At 39.8% G+C, this 21011-nt stretch overlaps 1 protein-coding gene across 2 annotated transcripts in view; it reads left to right on the top strand.

Annotated features, from left to right (window-relative positions):
• Positions 1 to 21011, top strand: part of SYNDIG1 (synapse differentiation inducing 1) — a 443483-nt gene that overhangs the window by 416519 nt on the left and 5953 nt on the right. The window contains exon 4 of one of the 2 annotated variants that reach the window (XM_040350997.1): positions 121 to 896. The exons of the other annotated variant lie outside the window; for it this stretch is intronic. Coding sequence (XP_040206931.1) covers positions 121 to 192 — 72 coding nt within the window. The 3' untranslated portion in view covers positions 193 to 896. Of the gene's footprint in view, positions 1 to 120; positions 897 to 21011 lie in introns of those variants that run through there. 2 annotated transcript variants of the gene reach the window in all.

Genomic DNA, 21011 nt, shown 5'->3' with positions numbered 1-21011 from the left:
GTAAAACGTTGCACCAGATAACATAAATTTAGTGAAGCAGCGGAATCTAAATTAAAGATTGTTATAATGACTAAATATATAACTCCCACATGCATTCTCTTTTTCTGTTCTTTCTTACAGAAAGAAGATGGATCGGCAGAAAAAATGCTCTTACTGAAACAAGAAAAAGAAAATAACTTATTGATTGTGTAGAGCTAGCTCTGTTCATGATCATTAGGACTGCATGGTGGGATTCTGTTCGTTATCCTAATGTGTGCATGTTTTTTTTCATCCCACTGGATTGCTTTGTGTTGTAAAAGTGGACAGGCACTATCAGAAACCAAATCCCAAAATTGAAATAATGTGGTTCCATCAGAGATTACATCACTGTTGAATTTTGCGGACATGGACACATCTTCATCTACAAACAGTATGCTATAAATTCTTTTCGGCTCACATCTTGTACAAGTAATAACATTCCAGTGTTAGATTCTGTTGATTTAAAAATACCTGATACCATAGATATGCTGAAATGTCTGACCCTGTTTCAGGTGAAGTAGTAAGCTGAATTTTTATTATATCCTCTCAGCACAAAATAAATGCTTACAAAAGCTCATGCAATAAGGAAGTGCAAAGAGCAGTGAGGATGTGTAGTAACGCATAGCAAATCTCTTTTTTAATGGAGTCACATCAGCTTAGTAAATGTTCTTATGGCACATTACAATGTTCTTAACGGTGCAATACTGAAGCAGTACATGGTGTCAAAGTATGACTTTGGACCTGGTGGATCATAACTTTAAGTTGGTTTTACAATGCTATCAGCACATCAGCACTAAAAGCCTCTGTTTTCAAATTGCTTATTGAAAAAAAAAAAGAAGCTTGCTGCGATTGGTTATACCTTTGTAAGTATAGTAATATCACAGAGAGGATTTATAAAGAGTCAGACTTCCTTCTTGAAAAGGGTATCAGAACATTTGGGAACCATCTCATCTTTAAGCTTAGTCTCATTTACAATAATGATCTTTAGTACCATTCTACTTTGTAGAAGACAACCTAACATTCATAGGCATTCAACTGTTGTATGCTTTTTTTCTCAACATACTTATGTAAATTCAGACTAAGAGCCGGTTCACACTACGGCGGCATGACTTCGGGGGTGACTCTGCAAGTCGTCCTAAAGATGACTTCAGAGGCGATTAGCAAAATTACTTCTGTATAGAAGTCAATGCAAATCGCCCCGAGCCGCCCTCAAAGTCGTACAAGAACCTTTTTCTAAGTCGGAGCGACTTGCGTCGCTCCTATTAGAACGGTTCTATTGCATAGAATGGGACGCGACTCGTCAGGTGGCTGAGCCACCTGACGAGTCGCCCCAGTGTGAACCGGCTCTAAATGCAATCCAGTAATCTGCAACTGTCTAAAAAAATTCAAATGGATACATTAAAATTAGTGAATTTGCCAGGTAGGAGCTGGAATATTCACTAAACTCTAAATTAAATTAAAATATTTTATTATCGAACAATAAAGAACCATGAGAACCATCAAGTCTTTGGGCTTAGTCTCAGTTACAATAGTGATCCCTATAATTATTATTATCATACTTTGTAGAAAGCAAGTAAACATTCATAGGGATTCAGCTGATGTATGTATTTTTTTTTCAATGTATGTACTGTTTGTTCATTTAGACTGAATGCAATCCAGTAATTATTTATAATTAAAACTATTTCGAATGGATACTTTAAAATCCGTGAATATGCCAGGTAGGAGCTGGAATATTCAATAAACTCTAAAATAAATTAAAATATTTTGTTATTGGAATGTAAAGAATGCTTAGGGAAGTTCACTGAGGGGAAGATCTGGTTTAGTATACTCTAGAACAGGGGTGTCAAACTCAATTTCATTGTGGGCCGCATTGGCATTATGATTGCCCTCAAAAGGGCCGGTTTTATCTGTAAGATTAGATGTCCAGTGCATCCCCTCCCCTTTACATTAGATGTCAAGAGCCACCCCACCATCAGAAGTTGAGTCCCCCACTCTCCCTTACATCATAGTGCACCCCCCTTTCCCTATGCTGCTGCTGGGAAGAAGCTGGATGCATTGTTTAAAAGCATAAAGTAGGAGTCTGGAGTACTCCTGCAGTTGCAGGAGAGGTGCGAGGGCCACAAGAAATGGCTTGGAGGGCTGGATTCGGCCTGTGGCTTGCGTTTGACACCTGTGCTCTAGAATGTGATGTGATGCTGAATTATATACAGTAGTATATAATATCACCATTACCAATTGTAAAGCACCTGTTGCCAAAAACAGATATGGAAATGTTATAAAATTGTTGGAAGAATCTTGCGTATTGTTTTTTTTTTTATTGTGTTTAAGTGCTTGATCTTTTATGTATCCGTTTTGCATTTCCTGTATTTTTTATGCAATGATTAAGTATGTCTTAGCACATCAATTTTCAATTTTGTCTGTTAACCAATTACCGACCGTATAACTGACACATACAGCAGCAAGGCGGCTCTGCTGTGCAGGATCATGTACCTAGTACGTGGTCCTGCACTTCCAGGTCTGGGCCGTGCATGTGCTCCACCGGCGGCCTGCTCCCCCTGATCTTTTGGTACTGCAGACTCGATGTCTGCCTGTACCCGGCAATTATTCAGCTTAGAGGCAGAATGGCAATCTACAGTATGTAAACAAGGCAGATCACCATTCTGTCAGTGGGGAAGGCATGGATCCCGCCTTCCCCTAGTAAAAGCACCTCCCACACAGTACATAAAAATTGGCTAGGCACACAATAAACCCGTTGATTGCCCCTGATGTTAACCCCTTCCCAGCAAGTGTCATTAGTACAGTGAAAGTGCATATTTTGTCACTGATCACTGTATTAGTAATACTGGCCCCCAAAAAGTGTCATAAGTGTGAGCCAGTTTGTCTGCCGTAATATTGCAGTCCTACTACAAGTTGATCGCAGCCATTACTAGTAAAAAAAATATGTAGCAGAATATATATTGGCCTAAATGAATGAAGACATTTGTTTTTTTACATTTTTTTATTAGATAAGTTTTATAGCCAAAAATAAATTATGTTTTTTTTTTGTGTAGAGCAAAAAAATAAAAACCGCAGAGGTGATCAAAATACCACCAAATCTCGGCGGGAAAAAAAGGACATGCATTTTATTTGAGTACAGCGTCGCACGACTGCACAATTGTCAGTTGAAGTAACGCAGTGCCGTTTCACAAAAAATGGCGTGGTCATGAAGGGGGTACATTTCATCTGGAGGTCAATTGGTTAAATAGGGCAATTTAAAGATCGTTAACAACATGCACAGTGCATGATTTCAAGAAGCTGTGGTCAGATTATTTAAAAAATTTCTGCAAAATGGTTCCCATACTATAGAGGGATGCAGCTTTACCTTGACTTTATCCAAAAGTACATATAATCAATTCACAAAATCAACTGAAAAAAAATATTTTATGATAGCAGTCAAACATAATTTCATGTCTTTGACAGCATACACTGTGCTGATTAGTATGCTACCTGTTTAGCTTCCTTTAAATTTAAGGTACAGGAATTGTTTACACACCATACCAAACATTACAAATAATAGATTGCCTTGCAGATTTATTTTATTTTGTATGAAAATTAAATGTTGGGGCACATATTCTGACTGTATTGAATTGTATTGTAACTGTACTGTCTGCCCTCATGTTTAAAAGCGCTGCACAAACTGTTGGCGCTATATAAATCCCATATAATAAAAAAAATAATATGTATGAAAAAAAAAAATCTAGAGATCTCATCCTTTTTTTTTTTTGTAAATTCAATATAAAGTCAATGGTCATTAAACCCCATAATAATAATAATAATAATAATAATAATAATAATGATATTTTTAAATCATTTAACTTCTGTTCAAAACGTTTACTAAGTCTGAGCTCATTTTTATTGTGAGCAAATATAGTGATTATATGTTCTCCATGCAGTATAAAAACCCTGTATTACGTCTTTCTTTTAAATATGCTTTACAGCACAAAGTTTAAATTAATTTGTTATTTGCTTGGACAATGGATTAAATCTTTAAGTGAGCCTGAAAGTTGTTTAGGCAATTTATCATTATATGATTGTAAAAAACAACAACTTCAAAACGATGTGTTATTTGAACAACCTAAAGCATAGAATTGTGAATGCTGAGTCTGATTGTAAAACACTGTACAAAATAAAAATAAACCTGTTTCTCATCCAAGATCTGGTGTCTTTTCTTAACATTGCTGCTTTTAGGCCATAGTTATTTTCATGTCAATGCATCATTGTAACATCCATTGTGAATATGGTGCACAGCTGAGCTGAGCACAGAGTTCCATTTGCAAATAAGAAACTTCATTTGTTAGTATTCAATAACAGAAATACCTAGCAAAAAAACAAACATTGTAAAGTTAACTTAAAGGGGTTGTAAAGCTTTGTGTTTTTTCACCTTAATGCATCCCATGCTTTAAGGTGAAAAAACACCTTGCACTTTCGGGCCCCCCCATTTTACTTACCTAAGCCACCAAACTCAGTGGACTCGTTCCCGTGATGGTTTCCCCAGCTTGAGGCGGCTCATCATTGGAGATTAATAGCAGCGCAGCTATTGGCTCCCGCTGCTGTCTATCAAATCCGGGGCTATAGCCGCCGGCTATATCACGGGAGCGCGCCCAGAGGTCAACCCCCTTGGGAGAGCGCTTCCCAAGAATGGGGGTAGCTCTTGCAGGGAGGAGCTGAGACAGCCACGAGGGACCCCTGAAGACCAGGATCAGGGTCACTCTGTGCAAAACGAGCTGCATAGTGAAGGTAAGTATAACATGTTTGTTATTTAAAATATATATATATATATAACTTTACAACCCCTTTAACTTATACATACATGTTGCACACATTTTTATTATTATTAAGTGGGAATATTTAGATATTTAGACTCAATCTGTTGCCTATACATAAAGGATGCAGTACATTTTGAGATGCAAAATGGACCCAGCATCAGTTACAAGCTAATGATTGGTTGCTAGGACCACCTAGCAACCAATACCCTGCTGATTAACTAAGAAAGTTAACTCATACGGGTCGGTTCTAGTCCTAAAAATATACGTTAGTGTGTAAATGTAACATTTGCAGGTATTCATTAACTATCAAAGCTTTAGAATGTTCCTCCCAACAATTCCTTTGCCACCAACCTCTTTGTTTAGGTCTCAGTCAGGGTCAGCATCTGGGAAAACAGTCTTTTCATGAAACAATCATATAAACCCTGGGTAGCCAACCTACAGCCCATGGGCCACACCCGGCCTGCCGCCTCTAAATATCCAGCCCATGATGGGCTGGCGCTCACCACAAATGAAGCCGTGACAGTGGGGCAGGCTCAGGCAGCGCAGCAGCACTGTAAAAGGACAGGGAGAGAGAAGTGAGCTGTGAAAGGGTGCAGGGGTGCCCAGGCCACATGCCGACTGTACCAGTACCCAAGTGACACCCATGGCCGGCCACCGGATTGACTCCTCTGCTCAGAGTGGAGCAGGAGACAGAAAACACTGTCACCTATACAGCAGGAGGGAGAAAGAGTGAAAAAGGAGCAGCAGTGAATAGAGGACTGGAACGGAACTGTCGGAGTTAACTTTCTAAGTTAATCAGCAGGGTATTGGTTGCTAGGTGGTCCAGGGGGCTGTGTAATGTGCAGGGGTCCAGAGCTTGGGGGGCTGTGTAATGTGCAGGGGTCCAGAGCTTGGGGGGCTGTGTAATGTGCAGGGGTCCAGAGCTCCAGGGGGGCTGTGTAATGTGCAGGGGTCCAAAGTTCCGGAGGGGTTGTTTAATTTGCAGGGATCCAGATCTGGGGGACTTTGTAATGTGCAGGGTTCCAGAGGTACGGGGCTGTGTACTGTAAAGGAGTCCAGAGCTGGGGGTCTGTGTAATGTGCGGGGGTCCAGAGGTATGGGGGATGTGTAATGTAAAGGGGTCCAGAGGTATGGGGGCTGTGTAATGTAAAGGGGTCTAGAGCTGGGTGGTTGTGTAATCTGCATAGGTCCAGAAGGGCTGTGCAATGTGCAGGGGGCTGTGTAATGTAAAGTTTTGTATTAGTAAAGTGAGGTAAACATGTACTGTTATTACTACTATGTTAGGATTATTATTATCTTCATTTATTAGCAGAAGAATGAGGCCCTCCATGCATTCACATACATTGAATCCAGCCCTTTAGTGGCAAAAGGTTGCTGATGCCTGATATAAACCATCCTGCTATTCAGTCGACTTTATGTTCTTGGCCATGTATACAGGGTTACAATGTTACAGCCTGATCACTAGGGGGGAAGAGACTGAGTCCGCAGACTGACTCAGGCTCTCAAAGAATGATTTTTATTAAGATACAGCGTTGGTTAATGTGTACAGTTACTGTATATTATAACATGTTAGAAGAATTATTCACTTTTGCTTAATCTGATTATTTTGAGCCATGCAACGGATTAAACTTCAAAAGCCTCCTGATAATAAATATGAATGTTAGTATTACAACGTCAATTATGTATTTAAGTACTATGGTACTGGAATAAAAAAAAATATCTAAATACAATAAAGTTTGGAAATGTAAAGTATAAAGACAAATATGGGGACTCTTATGTTTGATAATATATTGTCTATTATTGACAAACACTAAAGCCTTATAGACATTTTGAAACCTGGCGGTGGTCCCATCCTTGTGACAGTAATGAAACCATGAGCAACATTACCACTGAAGTTGGCTTCCCTTGGCCTGCACACTGATGCTGCAAAGAGGGTAGAGTTGTGTTAGGTCTTGGTACTGCTGCCCTTTTGTTAAACGCCAATGGACAGTAGTGAGCTGATTTTCTTGTAGGTCAAGGGGCATGATTTAAATCTTGTGTTTGGAAATACGTTTTGTATGCCAGTCCAGCAACATTTATTCTTTGGGCCTTAGTTGGAGTGATCCATTACTACTGTAGCAGTGGGAATATAAATGGCAGTCATACATCCATGATAGAAGTATTTATAACCTTCACACCGCTTAGTTTTTGATGTGTGGGCTAGAGTTGGTGAGAAAGTGTTAGGACCTCTATCAAGTCTTAATGGTTCTGGTGTCTAAGTTTGATAGATTTCCCCTGACACCTTTTATCTAGTTAGAAATTTAAGGTAAAACTCATAGAGTTTTCTTTTGGTGGTATTTGATCACCTCTGCGGTTTTTATTTTTTGCGCTATAAACAAAAATAGAGCGACAATTTTGAAAAAAATGCAGTATTTTTTACTTTTTGCTATAATAAATATCCCCAAAAAAATATATAATTTTTTTTCCCTCAGTTTAGGCCGATACGTATTCTTCTACATATTTTTGGTAAAAAAAATCACAATAAGCGCTTATTGATTGGTTTGCGCAAAAGGTATAGCTTTTACAAAATAGGGGATAGTTTTATGGCATTTTTATTAAAAAAATATTTTTTTTTTCTAGTAATGTCGGCGATCAGCATTTTTTTTCATGACTGCGACATTATGGCGGACACATCGGACACTTTTGACACATTTTTGGGACCATTGTCATTTTCACAGCGAAAAGTGCTATAAAAATGCACTGATTACTGTGAAAATTACAATGGCAGTGAAGTGGTTAACCACTAGGTGGCCCTAAGGAGTTTTGTTTGCCCTAAGGGAGTGATTCTTACTGTAGGGGGTGTGGCTGTAGGCGTGACATCACTAATCGTCATTCCCTATATCAGGGAACAGACGATCAGTGTCACTGCCACAGTGAAGAACGGGGAAGGTGTGTTTACACACACTTCTTCCCGTTCTTCAGCTCCTGTGACCGATCGCGGGACACAGGCGGCGATCGAGTCCACTGGTCCCACGGGCGTGGTCACAGAGCTTTGGACACGGTCACGTGCGTGCGCCTGCGACCCACGGCTGGACTCTTAAATGTACCTGTATGTGCCTGTGCAAAGCCGTGCCATTCTGCCAACGTATATAGTCAGTCCTTAAGTGGTTAAACATTTAGGAAATTAAGGAAAATTTACCTAACAGAAGCACAAATAGCAATAAAAAATCAAAACGGGTCTAACTCTCATTGTGTCCAAAACTAAAGGTAACGTTTTGATTGGTGTTGAACTTGTATACTAATGTATTATGAATTTAAAAAGCTGTTTTTCTACAAAGAACTTTAGAGAACATGCCCCCCAGTGCCCAAGGAGCACCAATATTGAAATGTAATGGTGGGATATGAGAACAAATAAAAAGACCTACCATGGTTGTGTTATTTACTCATTGTCTGCTTTAGGTTTGCCAAGCGTCAGCAAATTGACTGACAGTTTATAAAAATCAGGGATTTTTACAGCTGTCAGTAAATGTCCATTAAATAAATCTTATGTCAGTAAAAATCAGCCCTTTTTTTCAGGTAGATTAGTGTTGGCTCTTCAAGTGTAAGAAAGAACCCCTTGACAGCTCGATGCAGCACCAGCAGCCACTTATCCAGGCAGAGTCTGGAGCCAGTTGGGATTATTTTTAAATAGAACCAGGCATGAGCTGGCGGCGGAAGGAGTAGGTGGCCGCATTTGCCCATCCTACTCCTCTAGTTCTAGCTGTGGAATGATCTCAACTAGGTGCTGCGTATAGACACTCCCCCTTGCTCGGGATTGGACAGTTCACCCGAGCAAGGGGGAGTGTCTATACGCGGCGCGAATCATTACAGCTATTCAAATGAAAGCTGTAATGTTCCCTGCGCGTATTAACCAGTCGGCGGCGGCGGGATGCGACGTAACGGCGGCGGGATGCGGCGTAACGGCGGCGGCGGCGGGGGGGGGGGAGTATTCTATTTCGGTATCAGGGGTATTTGCGGGAGTACGAGTACTCCCGCAAATACCTGGAATCGGTCCCGATACCGATACTAGTATCGGTATCGGGACAACCCTAATCTCAACCGTGCTCTGTCTGCTGCCTCTCTGTATAAATAGGTAGGTGGAAACCTATACTTGTCTGGCAGCAACTGGCTGTGTTGTAAAGGTACAATTTTTTTCCTAAATAGCTTCCTTTACCTTAGTGCAGTTCTCCTTTACTTACCTCATCCTTCCATTTTGCTTTTAAATGTCCTTATTTCTTCTGAGAAATCCTCACTTCCTGTTCTTCTGTCTGTAACTCCACACAGTAATGCAAGGCTTTCTCCCTGGTGTGGCGTGTCATGCTGGCCCCCTCCATTGGACTAAAGGAGAGTCAGGGATTGCAGATAGAGAAAGGAGCTGTGTGTTAGTGGGCGTCCTCACTCTCCTGTAGTCCAAGAGATGGGGCGAACACAACACTCCACACCAGGGAGAAAGCCTCGCATTACTGTTTTGAGTTACAGACAGAAGAACAGGAAGTGAGGATTTCTCAGAAGAAATAAGGGCATTTAAAAGCAAAATTGAAGGATGAGGTAAGTGAAGGAGGACTGTACTAAGGTAAAGGAAGCTATTTAGGGGAAAAAATTGTACCTTTACAACCCCTTTAACAGGGGAACTTTTCCAATATGCACAATACAAGCAAAGCGGGCTCAAAGGTTCGATACTGGGTGTGGGGCTTAGTGGAATAGCATAACAGGACAGCCAGGATATGTAAAATTGACTTATGTAGGGTATTTTACTCCCTCCAATAAATTTAAATGTATCTATTTTTATTTGTAGAAAGTAATACTTTGAGTTTTAGCAAAACTGTGATGCATTATTTTGCACAAGACAGCAGCAGAAATGACCTAATTGTCCCCAGTGGCCTTGGTTATCTACAATTTTATTACAATAATAAGCCAGCTGAGAAGCAATATGAAATGTTCTGTGCGTTATAATGTTAATGGAATTTTTTATGCGCTCTTTAAAGTGTCTTAGTCACCTCAGTGCTACATATTTTCCTATGTGGCATTAAAGCTTATTTATTTATAATATATTTCAACAAGGAAAGTGCATCAAGAGCTGTCTTTTTCATTACCAGTTCCACCCTGTGTAAAGAATATTAATCTGCGCTTGTTTATTGATATGCATGATAGAGTCTGCTTTGTGTCTAGGACTTTTGTTGACAACTGACATTCATAACATAAGAATCTTTTCTACCAAATACTTAAATTGTACTGAATCTTACAGTAACCCTGTAATGACCCTGTGTAATTCAGACTTTGATGAAAAAATACATACCGTATTTGCTGGTGTATAAGGCGACCGGGCGTATAAGACGACCCCTTAATTTTACAGTTTTTTAAGATTTTTTGCCTGTACTCACCGTATAAGACGACCCCCGACGCTTCATATTTCTTACTTCTGGAGCCATATTCTTCTTCCTTCTTGCTGGAGCTGGAGCCAATCACAGCGAGCAATGTATTCTATTAATGAATACAAAGCCTGCTTGAATTGGCAGAGGCTGTAACATCATCAGCCCACGCCTCTCTGACTCTCAAAGCCAATCTGAGCAGGCTACTGTATGTAGCCTGCTCGGATTTGCAGAGGTTGTTACTCCAATCCGAGCAGGCTCTGTATTCATTTGATTACATCGCTCACCGGGATTGGCTAAGCGGTATATACCGTATATACCAAAGCAGCTGACATGACGTATAAGACGATCCCTGCTTTTTGGCCAGTTTTTTTTGTGTAAAATGTAGTCTTATACGCCAGCAAATACAGTAATCAGAGATTAACTTCAGTGAAAAATGCTTATAAGATCCAGAAGTAAAGTTTGCTAAAATGATATGCAGATTTTAACTTTGTCTGTAAAAGTCAGACCAGCCACCTCCTGAATTCTGAGCCTCCTTATTGTCAATCGAGATCACTGATCGCATTAAAGGATACTTAAACCTGAAAACAAAAATGTATTGTACTGCAGCTTGTGACAGACTCACCCGGGACAGAGGCTTTTGGAGGGGACTGAATGTTAGCCTCTTGCCTTGCGATCATGGGCCCTGGCATTTGGGGGAACGGTACTCTTTGTGAGCTGTATGCCTGGGACCCTGTATATGCCATTAGGGTGACTGATTCATACTGTTATGACATACAGTGTAAGGAGATGCTAATGCCATTCCCTCCAGCCATCTGTCTGTTCTCTGTGCTAATTGACCCTGCTATTGTGTGAAGATGTCCTGTGTTTACACTTATGATAAGGTGTATTGTATAGCAGGTGAGCAAGGAGATGGGACGTCTACCCTGAAAGGTCATATCTAGTCTGGGTAAATGATTAGTTAATTAGCTCATGTTAATTTATGTTCTGGTTACCTCCTTTTTAAACTGTATATAAGGTTGTATTCTTGGTTCTAATAAACACTCAATGTTCAGCAGACAAACAAGTCTTCTCTCGTTGTGTGCCTGTGAGCAGCAGGAATATCTGATATCTATATCCAGACTGATAGGAAGCGGTATATGACAGAAGCACTCAAGTGGAATGTGGGACGTTCCATTACACAGCTTACCATTGCTCCGATTAATACCACGCACTGAATATACCAGTGGTCTTAACAGAAACGCAGTGTCCTTTTTGGAGATGAACCAAGACAGACATATTTGTAGTCCGGTCTAGGTGGCACACATGGCTCCATCTATAGATACAGTGAAGGAGTATGCATTGCCACATGGGGACTTTTGTTGCCAGTGAATTAAACATTAATGGCTGTGTGTTGAGTTATTTTGAGGGGACAGCATATTTACACTGTTATACGGGCTGTACACTCACTACTTTACATTGTAGCAAAGTGTAATTTCTTAAGTGTTGTCACATAAAAAGATATAATAAAATATTTACAAAAATGTGAGGGGTGTTCTCACTTTTGTGAGTTACTGTATATGTGAAAAAACGCATCCCTTGCCATCCTGCTGATGTTGTTGGGCTAGGCTATGCTTCACCCCTTAGGACACTAGGGGGTGCTGATCATACAAGAATATGATCAGAAGTACTAATAGAAAAATAACAATTTAACAGAGATGTGGAAATACCGTATATACTCGAGTTTAGGCCGACCCGAATACAAGCCGAGGCACCTAATTTTACCACAAACAACTGGGAAAACTTATTGACTCGAGTATAAGCCTAGGATCTGCATGCCTCACTGTGCCTCACTTTGCCTCACTGTGTCCATGTGCATGCCTCACTGTGTCCATGCCTCACTGTGCCCATGCCTCACTGTGCCCATGCCTCACTGTGTCCATGACTAGACTGGCGTTTAACATGGGAGTCTATGTAAGGCGTGCCCGGCTTTGAAAAATCGAGTATAGGTCTCCCAGACAACAAACTTTGCACACTTGTAGAGAAGAAATGGGGCTACAAGTTTGCCAAGTTCCGGGTCCAGGGAACCTACGACCGGCCAGTACCAGGTCCCCAAATTCACAAGACATATTACCGTTTAACATGGGAGTCTATGAAAGGGGTGCCTGGCTTTAAAAAATTGGTGCTCCTCGGTCGTAGGTCCCCCAGACAACAAACTTTGCACGCTTGTAGAGGAAGAGTGGGGCTACATGTGTGCTAAGGTACCGGGTCTCCAAAGTCCGGGAGATCAGGCACAAAAAGGTGACTCGAGTATAAGCAGAGGGGGGCATTTTCAGCACAAAAAAAGTGCTGAAAAACTTGGCTTATACTCGAGTATATACGGTATGTTTAACTCCCTCCTGGGACAGGTCAGTGACTCATAACAGACATTTAATTATAGTGGTCAACGGACTTGTCAGGGGAGGTCATTTATGTAATGAGGACTGAGAAAATTCAACCATTTTTTGTTTACTTCCATCTGTTGACAATATATTCATGTACTTTTGGCTGAATCTGGAGTTCCCTAAATAATGAAAAGTCAATATATTTACCACACAAAAAATTGTTTTGAGATACAGTTAACTCTGAAAATCACCATTGTTCATGCATTTTTGCATTATATACCTAATGTTAATTGCCCAGGTTTACTTTAGAAGGCATGCTTTTGTATATCTTTTCTTTCTTTATTTATCACATTCATTACACAAAACCATTTTAAAAACATATTTTCACTTTAGTTTAGGTAGATATTATATATTTGCGTATACATATTTTATAATTACATTCTTAGCCAGCAGGTGAAGCACTATGCTCTCCATCACATGCTTATCTATCTATTTTTTAACAAGTAAGAAACGTTAAAAAACTTCATATTATTGATTTTTACTTTATCCACAGATTATCACAGTATTTTTATATATTCAAATAGATGCCCAAAGCTGATAAAATAAAACACTTAAACACATTTTTGGTACTGGATCCTGAACATTTAATAGCAAAATAAGTATGCAAGAATAATAATGCAGTGGTAGTATATACAGTACATTTAATTTCCCTAGATAAAGACATGTTATAGCTTATTCCTAATATACACGTGTATAAAATTTGTGTATATTATAAATGAAGATGATGCATATGGGAGCATTTGTATGATTTAATACAGTTCACTGTTTGCAGAATTAAACCCCGGACAAGTAACGATCAATAACAAGGCTTAAGAAGTGAAAAGAGATTACTATCTATTATTTTGGCAGGGTTATATTTTTAAGAGAAACTGGAAAACATGAACAGAAGCCTAAGGCTCCAACTGCAGGCTTAAGCCCTGTACACACGAATGTTATATCTGATGAATGATTGTCTGTTTTTTGTTGCATACTAGTCTCATATGTGTTGAATTGTATTGTAATGTATTCTTTTGTTTCCAAGCATACGTAGTCCTGCTCTTTTGTCTTTTTTTCGGATGAAAACTGTACTAATTAAAGGAAAATCGGACATTGTGTTTGCTTACGATAAAAAAATTCTAGTCTGTACCTTTAGTTTTTGTTGTCGGAAAAGTCAGAATTGGCTGTCGAAAGCACTATAGTTTTTCCAATCTTCTTATCATGTCTACTGGCCTTTAGTACAAGACTACAAACTATTTCTATGTTATGTGTATTCTTTAGTCCCTAAAACACACTAAAGAAAGAATATTTAGACTAAACTGCATTGCATTTCTTTTAATTAAAAAGAGAGGTCTCAGTGGCAGGGGCGGCCCATCCATTAAGGGCGTGCGGGCGCCGCTCCCTCTATCCACTCCAACCCCTATATGGATAATGGATAGATTCATGCATAGCATGAATCTGTCCACGGCCGTCGCAGCCACCCCCTATTCAAGCATCCGGCCCTTTCAGAACGCCAAGCGTATGAATTACAGTGGAGTTTTTTTTTTTAAGCACCTGATTATAGCCAAGGGCTCTAATAGGCTTTAAAATAGGGTGGACTCAAAGTTCAGAGCATTGCGCTTGGAGCCCACCCAGGTGTGTTAGAAAAGCAAATGAATATTCGCTTTTCTAACACTAAATTGCCTCTCCACCGATTGGCTGAAAGATCAGGCAATCCTATTGGATGCCTAGGAGGAGGGGGGATGCACGGCAGAAGGCACAATGATCCACACCACAGGAGGAGGAAACAAAGCCGCCAGACACACTGCTCGTCCACTTCCAAGATGGGGTAAATGCAGGCTTTGATTTTCCTCGGCTGTCCTCCCGGGGAGGGGGGGTTGACGCCACCGCTGATGCCACCGACTGACTGGAAGGGCGGCAAACAGCCAACCCCCCCAAAAGAAAAAAAACACCAGCCACCACTGCTCAGTGGTGCACAGCTGAAGGTTTATGTAAAAGCTACAACCAACGATGTTTGTAATGGGTGACCATACCATATTGCATATGTGTGTACATATCTATTTCATTCTTCAGATTTTTAGTGTTATGAGATAAAAAAGCAATCCTATTTATCAGTGTGAAGTGACTATACACAATGGTATGTTTGGACAAAATAATAATTAAAGTTATAACTTAGAATAGAACAACTGTTGCATTACCCCAGCCTAGGTATTTTGGCTCCAATGCAGGTGAAATCACTCCTACCCTATTTTTTCAAACACAGCCCACAGCATCACACATGATGGATTGTGGTGCTCTGTTGTGCATTGTACATGTGCATTGGTGCGCCATTCCAAGTGAACAGGAACACACAAACAGTACATAAGGGGCAAAGACACTGGTACCATGTGCATTACAACAATGCCCTATATGTGAACAGTTCCTTACAGTACATTATTGGTAAAGTGCAGGGACTCTGTGGTGCCTAAAAAAAATTGTGCAGGTCTTCAGATCTCTTTATTTGGGCTTGGAGTTTATACAAGGCCTTGGTTTCTCTATTTAATGTTCAAGTTAAGATGACACTAACCCCACCACTGACATTCAACAACGGCCGCTCACCAAACCCTGAGCGGCCAACAGAGGCTGTCTTATTTGACAGTTGAATAACATAGGGGTATGTATTACTCTCGACTTGGAAGATGGTCAACACCATGCAGCTTTTATAGATTAACCCAGTAACAGGGGGAACAGGAAATAGTGGAAACAACCACAATGAGCTCAGAGAACTTGTGTTACATAGACAAGAATTATAGGGGAATCTATAAAACTGGCTCACCAGCATCTATAAAAAACAGTATCCTCTATATCCAAAATATACACATAAATAAACTAGTGAAACATGCATATGCTATGCTATAAAAAAATAAAAAAATAAAAGAATTGAAATGGGAAAATATTCTACAGTACTTTACATGAAAATGAACATAGTCTTTATTTGTAAAATCTTGGGAATTTCACTTGTACTGAGTTACCTTGAGCTACAATTCCAGTTCATGTAGAGTAATACAAATTCATTCAGTTTACCGTTAAATAGTCCATAGAGACTGACGATTAAAGTTGAATGGTTGTATATGCTATGTAGGAGTTTATGCTTTGTAGGAACCTTTATAGCTCAGTAAAAGAAAATTAAAAACAAGACAATTGATAAAACACATGATCATTCGCTACATGTCCTAATTTATAATATAATGCTTGTTACATGGGGTAAATGAGAAAGAGTAAATCAAGCTTGTTAGATAGTTTAAAGCCCATCTCCAGCTAAAACAATGTTTTTTATTTTCTGTCATGTTTTTATAAATGTTGGTGATTGCATTTTGGAGATTTCCCTTCACTTCAAGTCCCTCTCTATGACACCAGGGCAATAAATTAGGGGTGAAGGGGTTACCAGGGCAGGAAGACAGTGACAGTAATAAAAACTTTACAGAAAAGTTCTAACTATTCCCTGCTCTACTGGAAAAATGTTTTTGATAGAGTCTCTTCCCCTTTAGAGAGATTTACTATAACTATCTTTTTTTATTTTTTATTTAATACATTGAACAGGAAGTGAGGGAAAATATCCAGGGATCACACTGAAACAAAACCATGAAACTTAAAGAAAAGCTCCAGCCCCTCCAACAAAAAATACAAAATAGTGTAGTTGCTGACTTTTAATTTTAGGACACTTACATGTACGATGTTGGCACCCCAGCCGATTTTTCAATCGACTCTTAGGTTCTGCCACTGCCATTCCTTGTAAGGTAAACCGACAGTGAAGCATTGTGGCCTCACAGCCGGATTCTACTGTACTGTGCTTTTTGAATGGCCCGGCGGCAGAAGAAGGAGGAGGGGGGCCGAACTTCTGTGGAGAGGTCTCCCAGAAATGGGAACAGGTACTTGTCAAAACAGGTACACGCTCCCCCAGAAAGGTGCTAAATGGAATTCTCTGAATTCCATTTAGCTAGTGCCCTAAAAACACGGTAAAACCGCGGTAATAGCGCTAAAGGCGTTTTTGCAACTCCTCAGTGTGAAAGGGCTCTTAAAGGGTTTCTTTTTTCTAATTTGTGCCTAAGATTTATCCAACACCCTTTTGAATCTCTTGTTAATAAAAGATACTGTATAGTTTTCACATTCTTATTCACATTTATGACCAGCTATATTGCCTAATCCTCACTGCAGCTTACACACCTTCCAATGTTTTCATAATTCCTGCATGTGAATGGACAGGCAACTTAAGCAAAGCAGCATCCTTTGTATCCTGATTCCAAGGGGTTTTGCCTCCAAAAATGTACCTAGTTATCAAACAGAGGGGTTGATTTACCAGGACTGGAGAGTGCAAAATCTGGTGCAGCTCAGCATAGCTTCCACTTTTTTTTTTAAAGCCTGAGGCCGGGTTCACACTGGTACGACAAATGCTCCGATATTGGGAGCTCATGTCGCATGACGTGTGTAAATCAATGTTTCCCTGTGGGAGCGTCATAACCTCCCTGGCGGTATGATTCTGTCTGGAATTACGTACCAAAAGCGGTACAATTATTTTGCAAGGAAATTTGGCGTTTTATACTGTAGGTCTGTAATTCTTAGGAATAACTCACTTAAATCTGACCAAACAAGAGACTAGTAGGCATCCTGGGTATGATTTGTTTTTTAAAACAAAATTATAAATTATAATATAATAAATAATTATAAATAATTATAACAAATAATAATATAATTATAATAAAAATTATTCAATAATGTAATCAACTCAAAATCACTGAAATTTGCTCAGTTGCAGAATTGTCGCTGTCATTACTTTTATTTTTTTATGACGTATTTCCCCACAAATCGCTATCGCACAATTCTGCAAGTGATTATAATTTATTATCGCTGTTTTCTAGCTGCTCTAAAACCATTTTTGACATAAAGGGACACTTTTGGACAATCTACAGTTTTCAGGCAGAAATAACAGTTTTTATTATATAAAAGAACATGTAGGGCACTGGGCAGACCACTAGGGACAAGGGGGGGGTGTATTTTTTTACATACAGTACTGTAATCTATAAGATTACAGTATACTGTATGTAATGTGTTTGTTTACTTTTTTGAATTTGGTGCCGTTCTCCGCCCCTGTGCGTCGTAACGTCGCAGGGAACGAAGATCGGCGGCACACGGGGACACTGTGAATCGAGCGAGGACCCGCTCGCTCATACAGCGGGGATGCATCGCAGGATCCAGGGAGAAGGTGAGTAACTTTGTCTGTGGATGCTGCGAAGGTAAGCCGCGCCGCTGCACACTCTGCACAGCTACCCAGAGCGTGACTCGGGGATACCGATCGCAGCATGAAAAAAACACCCCGAGTCACGCTCGGGATACCGCCAGGCAGGTTAACTGGTCCGACACAAGTTGGTCTGACTTTGAAAAAAGTTCCTGCACTACTTTGGTCCGACTTTGATTCTACTTCAGCCCATTGAATATCATTGAAGTCGGATGAAAGTAGGATCCTTGTCCTAACCATCTGACTTTTGACATCCGACATGGTGATTACAGCAGCAGTAAAAAGAATTTATCTCACACTGGGATTGTTTTGATTGGTCAAAGAACAAGTCAACCTATCACAAAGTTGGATCAAAGTAGTATCCTGTTCATGAAAGTCGGATGGATGTCGGACCGATGTAGGACCCGGCCTTTAGTTCAGGTTCACACTATACTACACGACAGTAGTACGACTTTCATCCTACTTTGCTCTGCGACATCGGTCCCACATTTCTATCTGGTGATCCTGCTTAAAACCCATTTCCTATTCTAGGATGACAATGCTCACTTAGTTTACTGATCTTTACAACATAGGGGGAGATGCTCTGTAGCTGACAGAGAAAATCGAGGCAGAGCTGATAACAATGTTTGGGATTTCAGTACAGCAGTATCATCTTAGTACAAAATGTCAGCTCACAAGATTTTAACTTTTTAGATAACTTTTTAGATTTTAGATAACGATTATCTGGTACTATTTGTGTTCATCAAAAAGATATAACAAAAAGCATTTCATGGTATATTTAATTAAAAAAAAATAGAAAGGAACATATAAGTTAAGATCATTGTTAGGTTTTCCATACACTTTAACAACATATTTACAGTATCTCACAAAAGTGAGTACACCCCTCACATTTTCGAGAATATATTATTATATCTTTTCATGTGACAACACTGAAGAAATTATACTTTTCTACAATGTAAAGTAGTGAGTGTACAGCATGTATAACAGTATTCATTTTCTGTCCCTCAAAATAACTCAACACACAGCCATTAATGTCTAAACCACTGGCAAAACAAAAGTGAGTACTCCCCTAAGTGAAAATATCCAAATTGGGCCCTGTTAGCCTTTTTCCCTCCCGGGTGTGACTCATTTGTGTTACAAGGTCTCAGGTGTGAATGGGAAGCAGGTGTGTTAAATTTGGTGTTATCACTCTCACTCTCTCATACTGGTCACTGGAAGTTCAACATGGCACCTCATGGCAAAGAACTATCTGAGGATCTGAAAAAAAGAATTGTTGCTTTACATAAAGATGACCTAGGCTATAAGAAGATTGCCCATGACCCTGAAACTGAGCTGCAGCATGGTGGCCAAGACCATACAGCGGTTTAACAGGACAGGTTCCACTCAGAACAGGCCTCGCCATGGTCGACCAAAGAAGTTGAGTGCACATGCTCAGTGTCATATCCAGAGGTTGTCTTTGGGAAAAAGTGCTGCCAGCATTGCTGCAGAGATTGAAGGGGTGGGGGGTCAGCCTGTCAGTGCTCAGAAATTACTGCATCAAATTTGTCTGCATGGCTGTCGTCCCAAAAGGAAGCCTCTAAAGATGATGCACAAGAAATCCTGCAAACAGTTTGCTGAAGACAAGCAGACTGAGGTCATGAATTACTGGAACCGTGTCCTGTGGTCTGATGAGACCAAGATAAACCTATTTGGTTCAGATAGTGTCAAGCGTGTGTGGCGGCAACCAGGTGAGGTGTACAAAGACAAGTGAGTCTTGCCTACAGTCAAGCATGGTGGTGGGAGTGGTCTGGGGCTGCATGAGTGCTGCAGACACTGGGGAGCTACAGTAAGCTATGACTAAGCACTGTGTGAAATGCGTCAGCTCTTCTGTCCGTTCTGTTCTGCTGTTTTGCATGTATTTTTGATGTCCATTTTTGACTAAAAGCCAAACACTTTTTTTGAAGTGTGGCTGTCCAGCATTTCTTCCTATTTTTCATGGGGGAGCTACAGTTCATTGAAGGAACCATGAATGCCAACATGTACTGTGACATACTGAAGCAGAGCATGATCCCCTCCCTTGCTCTTTTGGTCCCCAATTAATCAGGAAATATGGCTTATAACTGAAATAGAGGCAGCTTGACCTATTGATGAGTCAGTCATCCAACCCAGTTATTGGTATGCTGGGTGTACTGGGTGACTGGTCTACTCAACACCTTCACTAGGTCTACAGGGCATGCTTACATGAAGTAGGGCTCCTTGCCGACTATTCCTTTGTGCACTGCTGGAAGAAAGGAATCTTGAGATTGAATTCAACTTATAATATTATTCTGATCATATTGTTACCCCTTTGCATTATTTATAAAACCCTACCTGTCATGCACATAGAATATATTTTTTAACAAATATTGCTTTTGATGTCTACATGACTCCTAGGATCTTACATAGTTCCAGCTGTGATTCATCAGCTGATATTTTTTTGCAAAGGGTACCATTCCTCATTTTTATGTGCTAACTCATATATTGGGCCCTCTGTAGTAATCACAAAGTTCTAAATTATTGACAAAAGGTGCATGTTTTTCTTAATGTGTTGTTTTATGCTAGTGAAGAGGAAGAAAATACAGTGTTCCTGAATTCCATACAGTATAATGCTAAATTATTAAGACATGTTAATAATTGATAACAGTATAACAACATCACAAAGGACTACGTAGATTTGTTTCTCTCTTTTCCACATCCTTGAAAAATAAACACATGTAGAGGTTGCTATGCAGAAAAGTCTTATAACATTTTATAGAAAACCAATAAAAGTGTGCCCTGTAGTTAAATACTAGAATTTTAGAATGGGTGTTAAAACATGCATTGTCAGAATATATTTATTTAAAACATAATATACAATATCAATGGCAATAATATCTGTGTGAATTATGTAGGCGCAAAATTAAAAAAAGAATACATTTGAATATGAGTAAAAAAAAAATGGTGTGTATGGTTTGTAATAAAAAGGTGTGAACTTATACAAATAAATATATAACCTGGGTATGGGCATATCTTTGGTACTTATTAGTAATTGCAATTGTACTCAGGGGGATTTGGGGTTTAGGAATAAGGTGTGAGTGCTCTTCAATTAGATGAGGAGACATGAACAATCATT

Source organism: Rana temporaria, chromosome 4, assembly GCF_905171775.1.
Source record: "Rana temporaria chromosome 4, aRanTem1.1, whole genome shotgun sequence".
Lineage (NCBI taxonomy): Eukaryota > Metazoa > Chordata > Amphibia > Anura > Ranidae > Rana > Rana temporaria.
This window is presented reverse-complemented; position numbering and strand designations above follow the sequence as displayed.